General features: G+C 43.2%; 2 protein-coding genes across 7 annotated transcripts in view; one reads left to right on the top strand and one right to left on the bottom strand.

Moving 5' to 3' along the window:
* The window catches only part of ITPA (inosine triphosphatase), a 52,458-nt gene extending 44,990 nt beyond the window's left edge, over nucleotides 1-7,468 (top strand). Inside the window, exon 7 of the mRNA XM_089896628.1 lies at nucleotides 7,188-7,468. Coding sequence (XP_089752754.1) covers nucleotides 7,188-7,307 — 120 coding nt within the window. The 3' untranslated portion in view covers nucleotides 7,308-7,468. The remainder of the gene's footprint in view (nucleotides 1-7,187) is intronic.
* Nucleotides 1-17,285, bottom strand: part of DNAAF9 (dynein axonemal assembly factor 9) — a 148,436-nt gene that overhangs the window by 6,821 nt on the left and 124,330 nt on the right. For all 6 annotated transcript variants that reach the window (XR_016387882.1, XR_016387886.1, XR_016387885.1 and 3 more), the window contains 4 exons: nucleotides 7,619-7,754; nucleotides 4,164-4,250; nucleotides 771-877; nucleotides 370-444 (listed from right to left, as the gene is read on the bottom strand). Coding sequence is in view for 1 of the 6 variants with exons in the window: in XM_022592877.2 (XP_022448585.1) it covers nucleotides 370-444; nucleotides 771-877; nucleotides 4,164-4,250; nucleotides 7,619-7,754 (405 nt within the window). In the remaining 5 variants the exon portion in view is untranslated. The remainder of the gene's footprint in view (nucleotides 1-369; nucleotides 445-770; nucleotides 878-4,163; nucleotides 4,251-7,618; nucleotides 7,755-17,285) is intronic.

Genomic DNA, 17,285 nt, shown 5'->3' with positions numbered 1-17,285 from the left:
AAGGCTCAGCATTGGGGTAGCTCCTGGTGACAGGTCTAGGAGGAGGCCATGGATGGCTCAAGACGGGTGGAGTGTGAGTCTCTAGAACAAGGAAGTCAAGGAGCTGTGAGGAGAGGCCCTGGGCAGGTTCATCCAGGGGCAGGAAAACAGATCCTCCACTGCAGAGCAGAAGGACCTGGAGAAAGGTTGGGACCTTGACTGAAAGGGATGACTGGAGGAGCCTATGGTGTAAGACCCAGAGGGGAGGGTTTTTTGAGAGAGTCTAAGAGGCATCAGTGGTCTGCAAAGCACCAGCAGAGGCTATGAACTCACATCATGAGATGTGAGCACTCCACAGAGTAGCGCTCCCAAATCCAAGCGCCCAGTTACCTGAAAACTTCACTTTGCCCAGGATGTGGTAGATGTTTCCAGAGAAGGGACTTGGCTTGATAGAGGACTGAATTGCTGGTGGAGGAAGAGGATAGGGTTGTTACTCACCTGGGGGCAGAGGCCAAGTCCAGGGTGGCACAGCTGGGAGGGTTAGGGACTGGAAAGGCACCTCCTCTAGGGTCCAGGGTTCACAGGTACCCCCACCAGATCTTCCCCCAGTGGCTTTGCCACTATTCTCAGGGGTAAGGGACTCCTGGGTCCTCAAATTCTTCTGCCTGCTTTCAGACCCAAATGGTGAGAAGAGACAGCACACACAGAATACTAAAATGGTGCCAGGAAGCGGCGACAACTCTGGGGCATTCTTTTACCAGTGTCTGGGACATGTCCCGGTCAAGGCTTACCTTTACACTTGGCCACAAAGCGAGTCTTCTCCAAGGGACGACCAAACCATACACAAATCTGAACCATTAATGGAAAGACCGATCCAACATCAAATTTACCTTCATACCTTAAAAGGTTTAAAAAATTATAAATACAAGTAATTGGGGCTTTGAGTGTTACTACATACTACATTGGAAAGAACTACATATCACTTATCATACTTGAATTCTCCCTTAATTGTACGTCATTTTGTGTACAAAGCACTTATTTGAAAGCATTTATGTCTCTTTCATCTTGAGACTGAGAAGCATGTTTGCCCCCTTAGAGCAGGAAGGTCTTACCTTCTTTGGACTAGCAATCCCTTAAAGTCAAAGACCCCCTCTCTACCTTTGAAGCTTGCCAGTATCCCAACTGGGATTAGGGGTCCCTCCTGGTACCTTTGGAGCTCTTCCTCAGGATCCCCTCCCACTCTCTTCAGGGCTCCCACTATGCCCCACCCTCACTGAGGGCAGTTTAACAGACTGTACATTTGGATGTGCAGTCTCTCCAGAAGGAACTAAAGGGCTGGGGCATCTCTGATCTATTTTCTCAGTTTTGAGTTCAGCAGACATACTGACTGCCACAGACTCATTAAGAACGCAGCATTTAAAAAATTTAACTTTTTATTATGGAAAATTTCAGAGATATGCAAAGATAGAAGGGTAGTGTAATGAATTCCTACCACCCAGCTTCCAAAGTTATGAAACTGTCATTCCTTCTTTTGAACGATTTCATTGAGATGAATCCCTTGATTGGAATCAGTCCAGGAGAGGGCATAACATCTCATGGGTAATTTATACCACCCCCAGCAGTAGATGAGTGTACTAGTTTCACAACAATTCCTCCAGCAATGAATTTTATAGATATTTTTGCCTAAATGTAACAGGTGTCAATCAAAGCAACAGTGAGACACCATTTTGCATTTGAGTATTATGTACATGGAATTCTGTTACCACAGTTGCCATCTATACTTGGTCTTAAGTGGACTGTTCACATCTATATAATATGGGTTACTTTTCTTAAATATCTAAACAAGCTTTCCAAATACTATATTAACCCTCCGTCACATTTGATGCAAACACTTCCCTCCAGTCTACTGTATTTTCATATTAGTTTCCTTTGCTTGAAAACTGCACTGCAGTTTTGAATTTTACATTGTTCAAAGTATCTTACTCTTTAAAGCAACTTCTTTAAAGTAAGGTGGTGGCATAACATTTTTGCAAGACTGACATGTTCTTTTTGTTCTCTCCCCATCCAAACATGAGATTTGGAGACCACGGGCTTCTCAGGCTTCTGTGTTCAGAGGCTGTATCCTTAGGGGAATTTGGCGGGGCCAGGGGAATAGTACAAGGTTTCCTTACAGACTAGGAACAAGCCCTTCTACCAGGGGAGGTGGGGGTGGGGTCGATGACAACAGAGGGCTGTGGGAGGGGAATGGCTAAGAATCTGCACAGCACAAAGCTGAGCACATCCTGCAGCTAAGGCCTGTTCACTCTGAGGTGGTGGCCCTCACCCAAGGAGAGAGGGGAGTAATGTACAGCGATGAGCAGGAATCTGATGACTGCCATCTTGTTAAAAGAGTAAATCATCTGATTCCTAGGAAGGAACTTGGAAGGGAGGGCCTGAAGGGTGATTCTGAGGCCCCTCCATCTCTGATCCTCTACAAGGACTGATCTTCCTGATAAAGGAAGATTTCAGACTCTAGATTCACAGAGCCTTCTAATGAACTCCCTCATACCTGTCTCTGTCCTAGATCAGTCTGCCTCCAGAAAAGTCTGTGCCCTGAGCTAGGTTAATGTATGCCATGCCCACAATGAGTTGGTATGGACTGGAGAATAGGTGCTTCCCTAGGCACCAGGTGGAGACGACAGAAGTCTCAGGACCAGGCCCAGAGGTGTGGGCAGCAAAAAGGTCAGTAGCTGCAGCCACTGGAGAGAAGAGTTTCACCCCAGAAGCTCCATCTTTTTCTTTTTAGCTAAGATATTATTGTCTTGTTCAGGCATAAGGAATGATCCACTTACTCACTGTTTAAGTATGATGTGACTCAAACCAGAGGTTCCTTCTAAAAATAAGCCTGAAAACCTTCAATTTTACATATTGACCTTTTTTTTTTTTAAACAGGATAGTACAATCAGTTTTTTGCTGGTACAAAATACTGGTGATGTAAGGGGTGGTTGGAGGACTCACAGAGGTGGCTGAGGGAAGTGAGTGACGATAATAAAGATGATCCAAATCAATATGAGGGATCAATTTTGGCTAAGCTTTAACTGTCTTCCCCTGAACCTTCAACAGAGCAAAACTAGTTATCCATTCCATACAGGGACAAGTGCAGCATGGTGGTTAAGAGTACAGGCTCTGCTGTACAGCAGAAATTAACACAACTTTGTAAATCTATTATACTTCAAAAAAAAAAATAAAGGCTCTGAAGCCACACAACCTGGGTTTGAAACCCAACTCTTTCATTTACTAGCTGTGGGACTTTGGACAAGACATTTAAGTCCTTGCTGCCTCAGTTACCTTATCTCTAGAATGAAGAAAAAAATGGAATCCACCTTGCAGGCTTGGTTTGAGGATGAATGAGATAACACAGGTTGAACTCTTAGAGTGGCACTGTGAACAGAACTTTCTGTGGTGATGGAAATGTTCTGGATCTGAACTGTCCAAGACAGTAGCTGCTAGTCACAGGTAGCTGTTAAGCACTTGAAATGTGGCTTGTGTGACTAAAAGGCTAAATTTTAAATTTTACTTTATTTTTATTAATATACATTTACATTTTATTAACTAGCCAAATGTGGCTAGTGGCTGCTGGACTGGAGAGCGAAGTCTTACAACGTGTAGCACACAGTAAGTGCTCAAGTGATGCTGGAAATATGATTATAGTGCACTTCACACTCTCTTTTCTCTTCCTCTCCTATCTGGAGGACAGGTTCAGGCTAGGAGGCCACCTGCAGAGCACAGAACATCCCCTGGGCCACAACAGCAGGGAACCTACCTGTCAGATGGGAACCCTAGAGGACTGACTATTCTCAGGAGAGACTCTCTCACCCGGGAGGGTCATAACTCCTTGGTTCCATGCCGGCCACCTCACTCTCACTAGAGGCTAGAGGAAACAAAGGATACCATTGTGCTTAAGGCCTATAAGATGACTCCTTAAGTCTCAACATCCAGCAAGGGTCTCAATTTGGACCCCAAGATGTGGATCACTGGGCTTCCAGCAAGGCCAGTGGTTACTGGGACATGGCAGGCTGTTGCAGCTGCCATTGTCACCCTCCTAGAGCACACCTGGTATTTTCACTTTCTTTTTCTTTCCTGTAAATAAATAAATCACTGAGTTTATAAAGAAATCTTAGCTACTTTTCAATGATGATACTTGCCAGCCAGGGTACATTAGATATCGAGATCGTAGCATCTGAGGACTCGAAAAACTATTTTCTGAGAGAATCAGTTCAATGTCTTCATTCCTTTGAAAACATACAGAAAATCCAGGTTAATTAGAACTATTAACCTTAACCTGTACATTCTGCTTACTCTCTACACCCCCATACACACATACAAGTACATGCATATATTTTTTTTTCTGTTATTTCACCCCTAAATACTTTACTATGCATCTCTAAGAACAAGCACATTCTCTTGAAGAACCACAACAGTATAATCACACTGAGGGAATTTAATACTGAGGACAAGCAGCACTGGTATCACATGGGAGCTTGGTGGAAATGCAGGATCTCCAGCCTACTCCAGACCTACTGAATCAGAACCCTCATTTTAATAAGATCCCCAAGAGGTTCATATGCACATTAAAGTTGGAGAAGTATTGATATAATATACATCCATTTTCAAATTTCCCCTTTTTGGGGGGATAGGGCACTCAGGATCCAATCAAGGATTGCTCATTAATTTATAATCTTTATTTTCCTTCAGTCTGGAACAATTCCTCCAACTTTTTTTGTTTGTTACTTTTTTTTTTTTTTTTTTTTTGCGGTATGTGGCCCTCTCACTGCCGTGGCCTCTCCCGCCGCGGAGCACAGGCTCCAGACGCGCAGGCCCAGCGGCCATGGCCCACGGGCCCAGCCGCTCCGCGGCACGCAGGATCCTCCCTGACCGGGGCACGAACCCGTGTCCCCTGCATTGGCAGGCGGACTCCCAACCACTGCGCCACCAGGGAAGCCCGGAGTTGACATTTTTGAAGAGTACATGCCAGCTGTCTTGTGCCCCACAACCTGGATTTGTTTGGTTGTTCCTCATGATTAGATTCAGCTAAGCATTTCTGGCAAGATTAATGGCCAAGTGATGTTGTGTCCTTCCCACAGTGTCACGAAGGAGGCACACGATGTCAGTTTATCCCATTAGTGGTCTTGCTAAGTTTAATCATTTGGTCAATGTCATGTCTTCTAGATTAAACCTCTCCATTGTGAAGGTACTTTTCCCTCTTTGTAAGTAGTAAGCAGTCTGTGGAGTGACAGATACTTTTTATTTATTCATTTATTTATTTAATTTATTTATTTATGGTTGCATTGCATCTTCGTTGCTGTGCACAGGCTTTCTCTAGTTGCAGAACAGCGGGGGCTACTCTTCATTGCAGTGTGTGGGCTTCTCAGTACAGTGGCTTCTCTTGTTACGGAGCATAGGCTCTAGGTGCGCAGGCTTCAGTAGTTGTGGCACATGGGCTCAGCAGCTGTGGGTCACGGGCTCTAGAGAGCAGGCTCAGTAGTTGTGGCGCATGGGCTTAGTTGCTCTGTGGCCTGTGGGATCTTCCCAGACCAGGGATTGAACCCGTGTCCCCTGCACTGACAGGCAAATTCTTAATCACTGCACCACCAGGGAAGTCCCGTGACAGATACTTTGAGACAAGTGAATATCCTTTTCCTCAACAATCTGTCATCCACTGCTTTTAGCATCCATTGATAATTCTTGCCTAAATCAAGTATTATACGAAAGGTTACAAAATAGTGACTTTCTAGTACTATAAATCCTTATTTTTTTATTAGCTAGCATTCTTCTATAAAGAAGAGCTTTACTGATCTGTCCCTCTCCCTTTTTTTAGTATCACCACAGACTCATTTTACTCCACGTGCTATATAATCCATTATTATCATGGTTCTCTCATATACTCAAGTTGTCCCAAATTTGCCTAGTGGGAGCTTCTTAAGCTAGCTTCTGTATCCTTTTGACATATTTCCACTAATCTTTGAATACTTCCCTGCTTTTTTGTCACAAAATGTACTAGGCTCACCTTGTACTTTCACTCCCTAAACCTGCAATCAGCCAATTCTCCAAAGAGTCCTGATACTTTATAGTGGGGATTGGTATTTAGAAATTAAGATCTAGAGGTAGAAGTATTAATTACTATTATTATTTCTAGTCCCTTTTAATGGAAAGGGTATTATTTCTGGTCCCTTTTAATGGAAAGAGCTAGGGAATATACTTTTTTTTTGAAATAAGGAATTTATATCGAGTCCCCCAATTCAACTCCAACATTTGCAGGGTTTTTCCTTACCTTTCCCATTTCATATTTATAATCTCCCTTCTCTAATCAGTGATGTTGTTTGGAATCAGGGTTCCAACAGAGGATTATGCTCAGAAGCTACTTGAATTATTTTGCATATGTACGGCTCTTATTACTTTGGTATACAGATGGATTCACGTTTTTGTTTGTATTTTTTCCCTCCTTGTTGACTTAATTTTTGAATGTGTAAAATATGTGCATTGCTCAAAAGTCAAAACTATATGAAAAGTATACACCTTTTAGCACCTTATTGAGCAAACAAAACTGCTATATGACAAAATGTTTTCATACATACATACACACAAAGTCACTAATTCTCTATTTTTAGTTTGTAACTTGAACCCAGGTCTATGAAGTAAAGATATAATTTCCCCATGTTTCTATGCCATTTCTCTCACATCTTAACACAAAGAACATTGAGAGAGTCTTGACTTCCATCCTTTAATGATGAGAACGTGAATGCATCAAAACAGAACATCTCAAAACAGTACAGGAGGGCTTCCCTGGTGGCTCAGTGGTTGAGAATCTGCCTGCCAATGCAGGGGACACGGGTTCGAGCCCTGGTCTGGGAAGATCCCACATGCCGCAGAACAACTAGGCCCGTGAGGCACAACTACTGAGCCTGCGCGCCTGGAGCCTGTGCTCCGCAACAAGAGAGGCCGCGATAGTGAGAGGCACGCGCACCGCGATGACGAGTAGCCCCCACTTGCCGCAAATAGAGAAAGCCCTCGCACAGAAACAAAGACCCAACACAGCCAAAAATAAATAAATAAATTGCCAATGTGATACATGAAAAATTATATATATTAAAAAAAATTTAAAAATTAAAAAAAAAAAAAACCAGTACAGGATACTAACATGTGGGGTCCTCTTGGTGATTTTTACACAGCATCAAAAGCACTTCAAGGGTTTCCCTGGTGGCGCAGTGGTTAAGAATCCGCCTGCCAGTGCAGAGGACACAGGTTCAAGCCCTGGTCCGGGAAGGTCCCACATGCCGCGGAGCAACTAAGCCCATGAGCCACAACTACTGAGCCTGCGCTCTGGAGCACGTGCTCTGCAACAAGAGAAGCCACCACAATGAAGAGTAGCCCCCACTCGCCGCAACTAGAGAAAGCCCACCTGCAGCAACAAAGACCCAACACAGCCAAAAATAAATAAAAATAAAATAAATTAATTAAAAAAAAAAAAAGCACTTCAAGACCTGACTTTTATAAATGCTCAGGTCTTTGATACAGTGGAAAGACCCAGTGGGCCATAGCCAGACTGCTGCATCTGAGAAAGTGGCTGGTCCTGCGGAGTGAAGTGAACTGGTAAGTTTACCTGGTGACAATCCCATTTTCTGCAAGAATGAAGGCTGCGGAAGGATTGGCAGCTCTGATGAGGCTCTGCAACTGAATGAGGAGAGGGTGCCTCTGCTCTGTGGTGTGACTGGTGAACACCACATTACTCACCAGGCCTGGGGAACAAAACCAAAAACAGTTCAGCCTTTATAGAGTCCTGACTGGGGCTGAGGGTTTGCACAAATGTGAGCCCTTGCTCCCTCCCCTGATCATCCCTTCTAGCAGCCCCCTCATGTAGACACCCGCCACCCAACACTGATATACATAGCCATCATTCTGCTCCTCTTTCTGCCACTGCAACCTCTTGGAGTGAATGGCCTCAACTCTGTAGCTGCCTCACCTCCTAACCTCCTGTCTTCTTAATTCCGCTTTGATACCTGGAGCTTTTTCATCTAAGGGCCCTTTCTATATCCCATGTACTTAACCTCATCAGGAACTGGTGCCAGTGACTTTTCACCAGTTCAGAACACAGACATGTACCAAGCACAAACCATATGTCAGGTGCTAACCATTCTCAAAGAGTGCACAGTCAAGAAGTCTCACCCGTGGACCCACAGTTCCAAGGTAAGCGCTAACAAAGATATTCACAGAGTGACACAGTAAGGAAGGGTGGCGCATGTAAAGAGAGGTTGTGGAGTGGGCCACAATCACTCTCAACCTTTCTGTGAAAATATAGAAGTAAAATCCACAGCACTACAGATAATTTTGAAATCAGAGAATTTGCCACATCCCACCATGCCAACACAATTTTAATACCTCTTCCATACTTATTTTTACATGGCTAGGATCACAGCATACACACCATTTCTGCTATAATACCATTTGCATTTGTGTTATTCAACCATTTTTATTCACTTAATATTGTGAAAATTTCAAACATATACAAAAGTAGAAAAAAATAGTATAATGAATGCCCACGAGCCCATCACTTGGCTTCAAGAAAGATCAACATCTGGCTAACTATTTCTTCTATACCATACCCCAACCTTTTCTCCTTTCCTCTCCTTCCCCACTGGATGATTCTGAAGCCAATAATAGACATCCTATTATTTCATCCAAAAATATTTCAGTATGTATTATCATAAGGACTCTTTAAAAAAATGAATGATTAACAATAAATTCTTTAATATAAAATATCTAGCCCACATTCAAACTTTTCTGTCTGAAGAATATTTTCTTAATTTTTTGGAAACAGGAACCAAACAAAGCCCATACATTATATTTCACTGATGCATCTCGTAATTCTCTTTCAATCTATAGTTTTCTTCTTACTTCTTTGTGATTTATTTGTTGAAAAACTGCATCTTGTATATTTCTCTCAGTCTAGATTTTGCTGATTGCATCTCCATAGTGTTGCTTAACATGCTAGATATATCTGGTTTATAGATTCAATCTTTTTTATTATAATCTAGTTTTTAAAAAGTTCTTGTTCTTTTTCTAACTTCTTAAGTTGAATGCTTAATTCATTATTTAAAAAAGCCACAATGAGATAGCATTTCATACCTGTTAGAATGGCTATTCTCAAAAAGACAAGAAATAAGTAGTGTTGGTGAGGATGTGGAAAAAAGGGAAACTTGTACACAGTTGCTGGGAATGCCAATTCTATAGTGGTACAGACACTATGGAAAACAGGATGGAGATTCCTAAAAAAATTAAAAGTACCATATGATCCAACAATTCCACTTCTGGAATATACCAGAAGGAACTGAAATCACTATCTTGAAGAGCTATCTGCACACCCATGTTCATTGCAGTATTATTCACAATAGCAAGATATGGAAACCTAAGTGTCCATTAGTGGATGAATGGATAAAGGAGATATAAGATAGATATATCTTATATATATCTATCTTATATATGATAATGATATATATATGAATGTTACTCAGCCATAAAGAGAATGAAATCTTGCCATCTTGCCATGGATGGACCGCAAGGGCATTATGCTAAATGAAATAAGTCAGACAGAGAAATACCGTATGATCTCATTATACGATCTCATTAATATGCAGAATCTAAAAACAAAAACAAAAACAAAAACCAAGCCCATAGATACAGAGAACAAACTGGTGGTTGCCAGAAGCAGGGGGCAGGGGGTGAGAAAAATGGGAGGAGAGAGTCAAAAGGTACAAACTTCCAGTTATAAAATAAATAAGTCGTGGAGATGTAATGTACAGCATGGTAACTATAGTTAATAATACTGTATTGAATAACTAAAAGCTGCTAAGAGAGTAGATCTTAGAAGTTCTCATCATAAGAAAAAATTGTTTTGTAACTAGGTAAGGCAATGCATGTTAACTAGACTTATTGTGATTATCATTTTGCAATGTACACAAACATCAAATCATTCTGTTGTACAGTTGAAACTAATACAATGTTATATGTCAATTATATCTCAATAAAAAGAAAAATTATTTCTTGTTTAGTAACATAGTAACTTAAAGGTATATGCTTTCTTTTGAATTATTTGGTACAGAAATATTCATGACAGGTTGTAGATGGTGTCCTTTATCATTAAAAATTGCCCTTTTATTTATTTACTTATTAGCCGTGCTGTGCGGCATGTGGGATCTTAGTTCCCCGACCAGGGATTGAACCCGTGCACCTTGCAGTGGAAGCACGGAGTCTTAACCGCTGGAACACCAGGAAAGTCCCAAAACTGCCCTTTTTAGACTCTTCAATATTTTGCCTGGTATTCAACCCTGCTGTTATTAATATCAACCTCATTTCTTTTTGTTTGCATTAGTCTGTTATATCTTGTCCGTTCTTTCATCACCATCCTTACTTAGTTTTAGATGCTTCTCTTGTACAGAACATCATATAATTAGATTCTACTTTTTGGTTTAATCTGAGATACTTTTCCTTTTAATAGGTGTTTATTCCATTTATATTTACTGACACTTTGTTTCTGTTACCTTGTTTACGTGGAATTCTATTAAAAAATTTTTTTTTAACTTTTAGCAATATGATTTCTGCATTGTTTTCTGCTTTCCTTCTGACAAGTGGTGGGCTTATAGTCTGTTTTATGTTCTTATGATAGCTATCCTTATGTCACCTTTAGACAATGTCTTTTGACTTTTCCATATGACAGACAAGGAAGTTCATATACCCTTAAATTTGCCCCACTTCTCCACTATCATGTTCTGGTTGGTTACATTAATAATTTTATAGTTCCTCTAGTGGATACTTTTTTTAAGTTTTACTGTTCTTATAAATTTATTTATTTATTTATTTATTTATTTATTTATGGCTGTGTTGGGTCTTCGTTGCTGCATGCGGGCTTTCTTTAGTTGTGGCAAGCGGGGGCTACTCTTCATTGCGGTGTGCGGGCTTCTCACTGCGGTGGCTTCTCTGGTTGTGGAGCACAGGCTCTAGGAGCGTGGGCTTCAGCAGTTGTGGCTCGTGGGCTCTAGAGCGCAGGCTCAGTAGTTGTGGCGCCTGGGCTTAGGTGCTCCGCGGCACGTGGGATCTTCCCAGACCAGGGCTCAAACGCGTGTCCCCTGACTTGGCAGTTGGATTCCTAACCACCATGCCACCAGGGAAGCCCGAGTGGATAATTTTGTATCTTTAAAGAGTATAACTAACTCTTTACAACTTGACTTAACAGCTTTAAAATTTACTGATCTCCCACTTGAGAAGATGTAGAGGTAATCTCTCTCTCTTGTTGCCTCCTAATTTTTTATTAAATATAATTTCATTTATAGGGTTTTGAGATTTTCAACATTTATATTCTATTTTGTAATAGCATTCTCATAGGTGTTATAATTAATTCTATACCTAAGAAGACTCAATGCTCATCATCAATCTTTTTACTAATAGAGACTAGTTTTTTGTTTGTTTGTCTTTTTTTTGCGGTACGTGGCCTCTCACTGTTGTGGCCTCTCCCGTTGAGGAACACAGGCTCTGGACGTGCAGGCTCAGCGGCCATGGCTCACGGGCCCAGCCGCTCCGCGGCATGTGGGATCTTCCCGGACCAGGGCACGAACCCGTGTCCCCTGCATCATCAGGCAGACTCTCAATCACTGCGCCACCAGGGAAGCCCGAGACTAGTTTTATAAACGATTAGTTCATAAGTGAATGTCTCTAAATTATGAGACTTCAGCTTTCCTAAGTAACCCTGTAATTGTAGGATCCTGAATAATGAATATTCAGTACAGAGGACTCTTACTGTTCACTTCAGTCAAGTGTTTTGTTTTTTAAAAAATTAGCTGTACTTAGTTTTTGAGGGCAAAACTCATAATGTACGGAAGAGTTCACAGAGAAAGTAAATTCCCTTCCTACCCAGCAACCTACTTCTTTCCCTGGAGGCAACCATATTTATCAGAGTTTTCTTCCAGATATGTGCTGAGTATTTACAAGTAAATGTGTATGTATACATTTTTCCCACAAACAGTGGCATACTATACCATTCTGTACCTTGTTTTTTCACTTAAGCCCTTTAAAAAATTTTTTTGGTAAAGCTTACTTCTTCCTTACAATCTTCTCTAATACCGTTATCATCCCAATCCTCCCCTCATGCCACCTTGCTGTCTCCCTTTCTCTGAACTACGAGAGCTCCTTTGAATAACACGGGCAGTGCTTAAAATATAAGGCTTATATTTTTATTTATCTTCTTCATATATGTAAAAAGATAGCATAAGGTAAAGATTAAAGCGTGGGTTTTAGAGCCAAGCAAACCTGAGTCTGAATTTTCGGTTCCACTAATTATTCATGGGTGACATTAGGCAAATTGCTCAACTTTCTCTCTGAGCCCAAATTTCCTCCTCTGTCAGATGGGAACACATACCTCCAGGTTATCTGTGAAATGCTTTATCACAGGCTACAGAGAGTAAGAACTCATTAAATGCAACCTGACACTACTACCACCACCATCTCATCATTTGGGAATGGGACCCCTACATGTACACCAAGGAGCCTGGACTGATTCCTCAGACTGACAGAGGTGGCTGTGGCACACCTTAGCCACAGCAACAAGCAGGAAGGTAAGTCACATGACTCTCACCAGCCTAGGGTGCTGAGCCCATGGTTTAGATGAGTGGCTATCACTGGTTTGAAGGCAACTTCCAGGACCCCTGGCCCCTGCCTCTGGTCTGAGGCAGAAGTTAGTGATACTTCCTTCCTCTCACCAATCATATTTATAAAAAGTGTTCCAAAACTCTGAAGACTGAATCTAACCTCATAACCACATTCCATTCGCAACCAGGGAACAGGGGTTAGGAGCTTCATGTCAATGGTCGTGTGTTACAATGGGGACAAGGCACACACAAAGGGTATACAATATGCCTAGGATCATAGATGTCAGGAGGTAGGGCTCGACTGCTGAGCACATAATCTGCTTCCTGCGTGCTTACACACTGTTTGGGAATCTATTGGTTCCTTGGTTCTGAGACATGAGTCCTGCTCTTCGCAGGTATCTGTTAGTGCTCCACAGCAAGTCAGTCGGCCTTAGGTAAATATGGCCTATATGCCTCTGCACAGTGCTTGAGAGACCTCTGAGGATTCAAGGGTGAGTTTCCTCAATGGCTTCCCCTGACATCCAAGTGGTCACTTGGTGAAAGGCACACCGACTGCCTAGTTCCCCAAACCTGGGCCATCGTCCATCCTCCACTCTCAGTCCCTGCTACCATTTGCCTGGTTTAGACCACTGCTCTCTCTTCACTAGGTTACTGCTCATTCTCTCTACTTCCAGGCTTCCTTTACTACAATTCATTCTTCCTATTGTAGTAAGAGTAATCTTTCAAAAACATAAATCTGATCAAGTCACTTCCCTACTTAAAATATTTAATGCATTCCAATTATTTTTAGGCTGATATCTAAACTTCTTGGCCTGCTTGACCTATCTGCATGATGCACTTCCTCAGGGCCCTAGTCATACTCTAATCACCATCAGGCCTTCAATCTTGCTGTTTCTTCTGCCTGGAGCCATCCTTTCTCTCATTTTTTTGAAGGAGGGCCAACTCCTCCTTCAGGGTGTAGACAATTTGAATAGCACCTCTTCCAGAAGCCTTTCTTAATCCCCCAGGACTGGGTTACAGCAGGCATTAGATAAAAATTTGCTGAATAAATGAACGAATAAATGAAGTGTAATAAAAGACACATGCAACCTGACCTCCGAGGCAGCTGCCTAAGAAACTAAGCCGTGGGTACCCACATGCCAAAAATTCTCCCACTTGCAGGTCTGAGCAAGTACTATTCATCAGACAGCCATCTGGAAAGGTTTCTAAGATTTATTAGTATATACATATTTTTGGTGCAAAATTCGTAAGGTACAAAAGGGTGTTCTTCTCTGGCACCCTGAGCCTTATTTCTCCTCCACAGAGGCAACCACTAATAACCAGATTTTGGGTGTGCCTCCTCAGATAGTCTATGCATATACAAGTATATACGAATACACAGAACCACATTTTCTTAACAGCTTCTCCTACACTTAAAACTTCTATTCTCAAGGTCTTCAGGTATGGCCTAGATGTGGTAACAGTACAAGACTTAGGAATTCAAATGGAGAATATGTCTGCATTTTGTTTATTCTATTTTAAAAAGGTTTCTCACATGCCTTCCTTGTTCATAAGCTTTAACATTAAGATGGACCATCTGCAGTCAGAGTTTTAGGAAAGCCTCCTAACAAAGGTGACACTGGTAGTGCCTGTGCTTCCATTCCCATTTAGAAAGGTCACTCTGCAGGCTGTGGGGAGGCAGTGAGGACAGTCTGGTGAGCCTACTGCCAGAACCCCATGTCCTGGTGCAGCCACAGGAAGTGGCTGGGGTCTTTGGAAACTGAGTAAAGCAAGGCCAGGCAGCCAGGCCCAGAATGTGGCACAGTGGGGTGGCAGGCAGGGTTCTAGAAGGCTCAGCACATTCCAGAGATGGCAGTTATGAGAGCCGGCTCCTGCGAGAGGCCCATGACATTACCAGGGGTGGAAGACAAGAATAGCTGGGGTGGATCTTGCAGTGAGGAGTCAGGAAAGGCTGAGAGAAGATCTATAAAGGCCCTAGGACTCTACTTAGCATCTACTTGGGCAGAAGAAACTGGAGAGTCAGACTACTGCGAATGTGCCAACCTGAGTGGCATGCAGCAGGGTCACAAGCACAGGCTTGGCCTGCCTGAGAAAAGGCTAGGATCTGAGTCTCTGACAGATACCTTGCCCAAAGTCCTGTCTGCCCCATGAGTACCATGTAGACAAACACTGTGGGCTTTGGATTCTAGGTCAGGAATTGGACATATAAAAGGGGCTTTGCTTTGTGGAGAAACAAGCAAAAGGATTATCCCCAGCATTCCTTAGGCCAGCTATGCAATCTGCTACCTGCCAAGAGGAAATGCCATCTTCAAGGCAAGGTACAGCAGTTATCTGGAGCACAGGGTGAAGAGGCCATCATGAGCGGTTTCATCTTGCTTGGGCCGGGAGCTTCCTTCTGTTCTGTTATCAAGGAGTGGATACTCTGATTTGGCCAACGCCTCACCAGTCTGGGTTGTGAGTGAGCAGGCAGCCTGGACTGGCCTGTTCCCAAGAGTGGAGAAACATCTCTGAGGTCTGTTTGACCATCCCAGTCTGGTTAAAGACTTCCAGCAGCCCAGAAGAATACAAATCTCACTTCTTTTGTCTATCTACAGATACATCTAAAAGCAGATCATGGTAGTAAATTATCTGCGCTCTGTTTTAAAGCCAGCATTATAATGAGCCTTGCTTGTTGTTTAAGCATTGAGATTATTTCCTAATCCTTGGATTTCTGTAATACACATCATCTTGTGGCTGCAATACAGTGCTTTTCTCATTGTAAAATAATCCTTTGTTGTAAAAGCAATGAATCAGGGAGCTTGACTCATGAACAGGAGCGAAGGGAGGCAACTGCTCCCTTGGGACGTAAGATGTTTGTCTACCGGTGGCAGATTCTACCTCTAAGAGAGCCACCAAATCTCTGAGGAAGAAGAAATACTTGCATTTTATCTCCTCTCTCCCCAGAGGGTCCATGCCCATGGTGAATTAGGTCAGATCAGTCTATAGTGTCCTCTTGGCCCAGATGTAAGGGGAAGATGTCTACCAAGGCACTATCACTTAACAAGCCCTTTGCAGTTCAGAAAACAGCATATATGGCCTCAAGGTTATCTGTCTACATCTGATCACATTCCCAGCTTTCTTTTTTTTTTTACTCCTCCGACCAGGGACTGAACCCAGGCTGTGGCAGTGACTGTACCCAGGCTGTGGCAGTGACTGTGGCACTGAACCCAGGCTGTGGCAGTCCTAACCACTGGACTGCCAGGGAATTCCCCTGGCTTTTTTTTTTTTTTTTCTTTTAATTCTTTTCTTAAAAACATATTTATTTGGGCTTCCCTGGTGGTGCAGTGGTTGAGAGTCCACCTGCCGATGCAGGGGACACGGGTTCGTGCCCTGGTCCGGGAGGATCCCACATGCCGCGGAGCGGCTGGGCCCGTGAGCCATGGCCACTGAGCCTGAGCGTCCAGAGCCTGTGCTCCACAACGGGAGAGGCCTCAGCAGTGAGAGGCCCGTGTACCGCAAAAAAAAAAAAAAAAAATTATTTATTTATTTTATTTTTGGCTGCGTTGGGTCTTAGTTGTGGCACGCGGGATCTTTTGTGGTGGTGTACAGGCTTCTCTCTTCCTGTGGCATGCGGGGTCCAAAGCGTGTGGGCTCTGTAGTTGCGGCATGCAGGCTCTCTAGTTGTGGCTCGCATGCTCAGTAGTTGCAGTGCATGCGCTTAGCTGCCCCGCGGCATGTGGGATCTTAGTTCCCCGACCAGGGATCGAACCCGAGTTCCCTGCATTGGAAGGCGGATTCTTAACCACTGGACCACCAGGGAAGTCCTCCCACCCCCACCCCAGCTTTCTTTATATAAGCACAGAATTGACACACATTGCCTTTGAACAATGAGTTGGAAGGCAGTGTTAATGAAATATGCCTACAAAATCCCAGACAGAACTCATTCTGTCTTGGCCTAAAAGAGCTTTCCTCTTTTAATACTGGCCCAGGTTCATGGACAGTAAAGACAGAACACTTGCTTAAGGTTCTTTGCCAAGGTAGCCTGATCATCTTTCTCCCACATGCAAAAAAAGAAGAGGGGCACTGAAGGAGAAAGTGTCAAGAAGCCAAGGGGCACTAGGGTGGCAATCGTCATGTGATCAGTTATGTGATCGATCACTATATGATCCATCATATAGTCAGAGGGGCTTACTACAGCCCACACCCTTGGCTTTGATCATGACTTCCAAACATTTATCGAAGGACCAGACAGCTCTCTTTGGTTATCTCCTGGACCTATGTTTTCTCCTATGTAGTCTATTTCAAGGATAGGTACCACCAACCTTTCCAATCTCCCAAGCTAGAAACCTAGGAGTCATTCCAGATACCCCCTTTTTCAATGTCCCCCCATCTAGTCTGTTACCGGATCCTACTAACCCAGCCCCTATAAAATCTCTTTAATCTACCTGGGGTGGACACCGTGGATAGACCCAGCCAACCTCCATTCAACTCTGCTTCTGGGGTGCAGTGCCTAGGAAGCAACAGGGGCCTCTAAAACCTAGACTTGAGACTCCCTGGTGCAGCAGTCCAACACACACATTCTTCTCTCCAGTGACCCGGCCTCCTGCCCTGCACAGCCTCCAGCTCAGCTCTTCCCCAAGACAACAGCTCTAC

Source organism: Delphinapterus leucas, chromosome 15 (genome assembly GCF_059928025.1).
Source record: "Delphinapterus leucas isolate spDelLeu-1000000601 "Yukka" chromosome 15, BTC_Dleu_Yukka2, whole genome shotgun sequence".
Lineage (NCBI taxonomy): Eukaryota > Metazoa > Chordata > Mammalia > Artiodactyla > Monodontidae > Delphinapterus > Delphinapterus leucas.
This window is presented reverse-complemented; position numbering and strand designations above follow the sequence as displayed.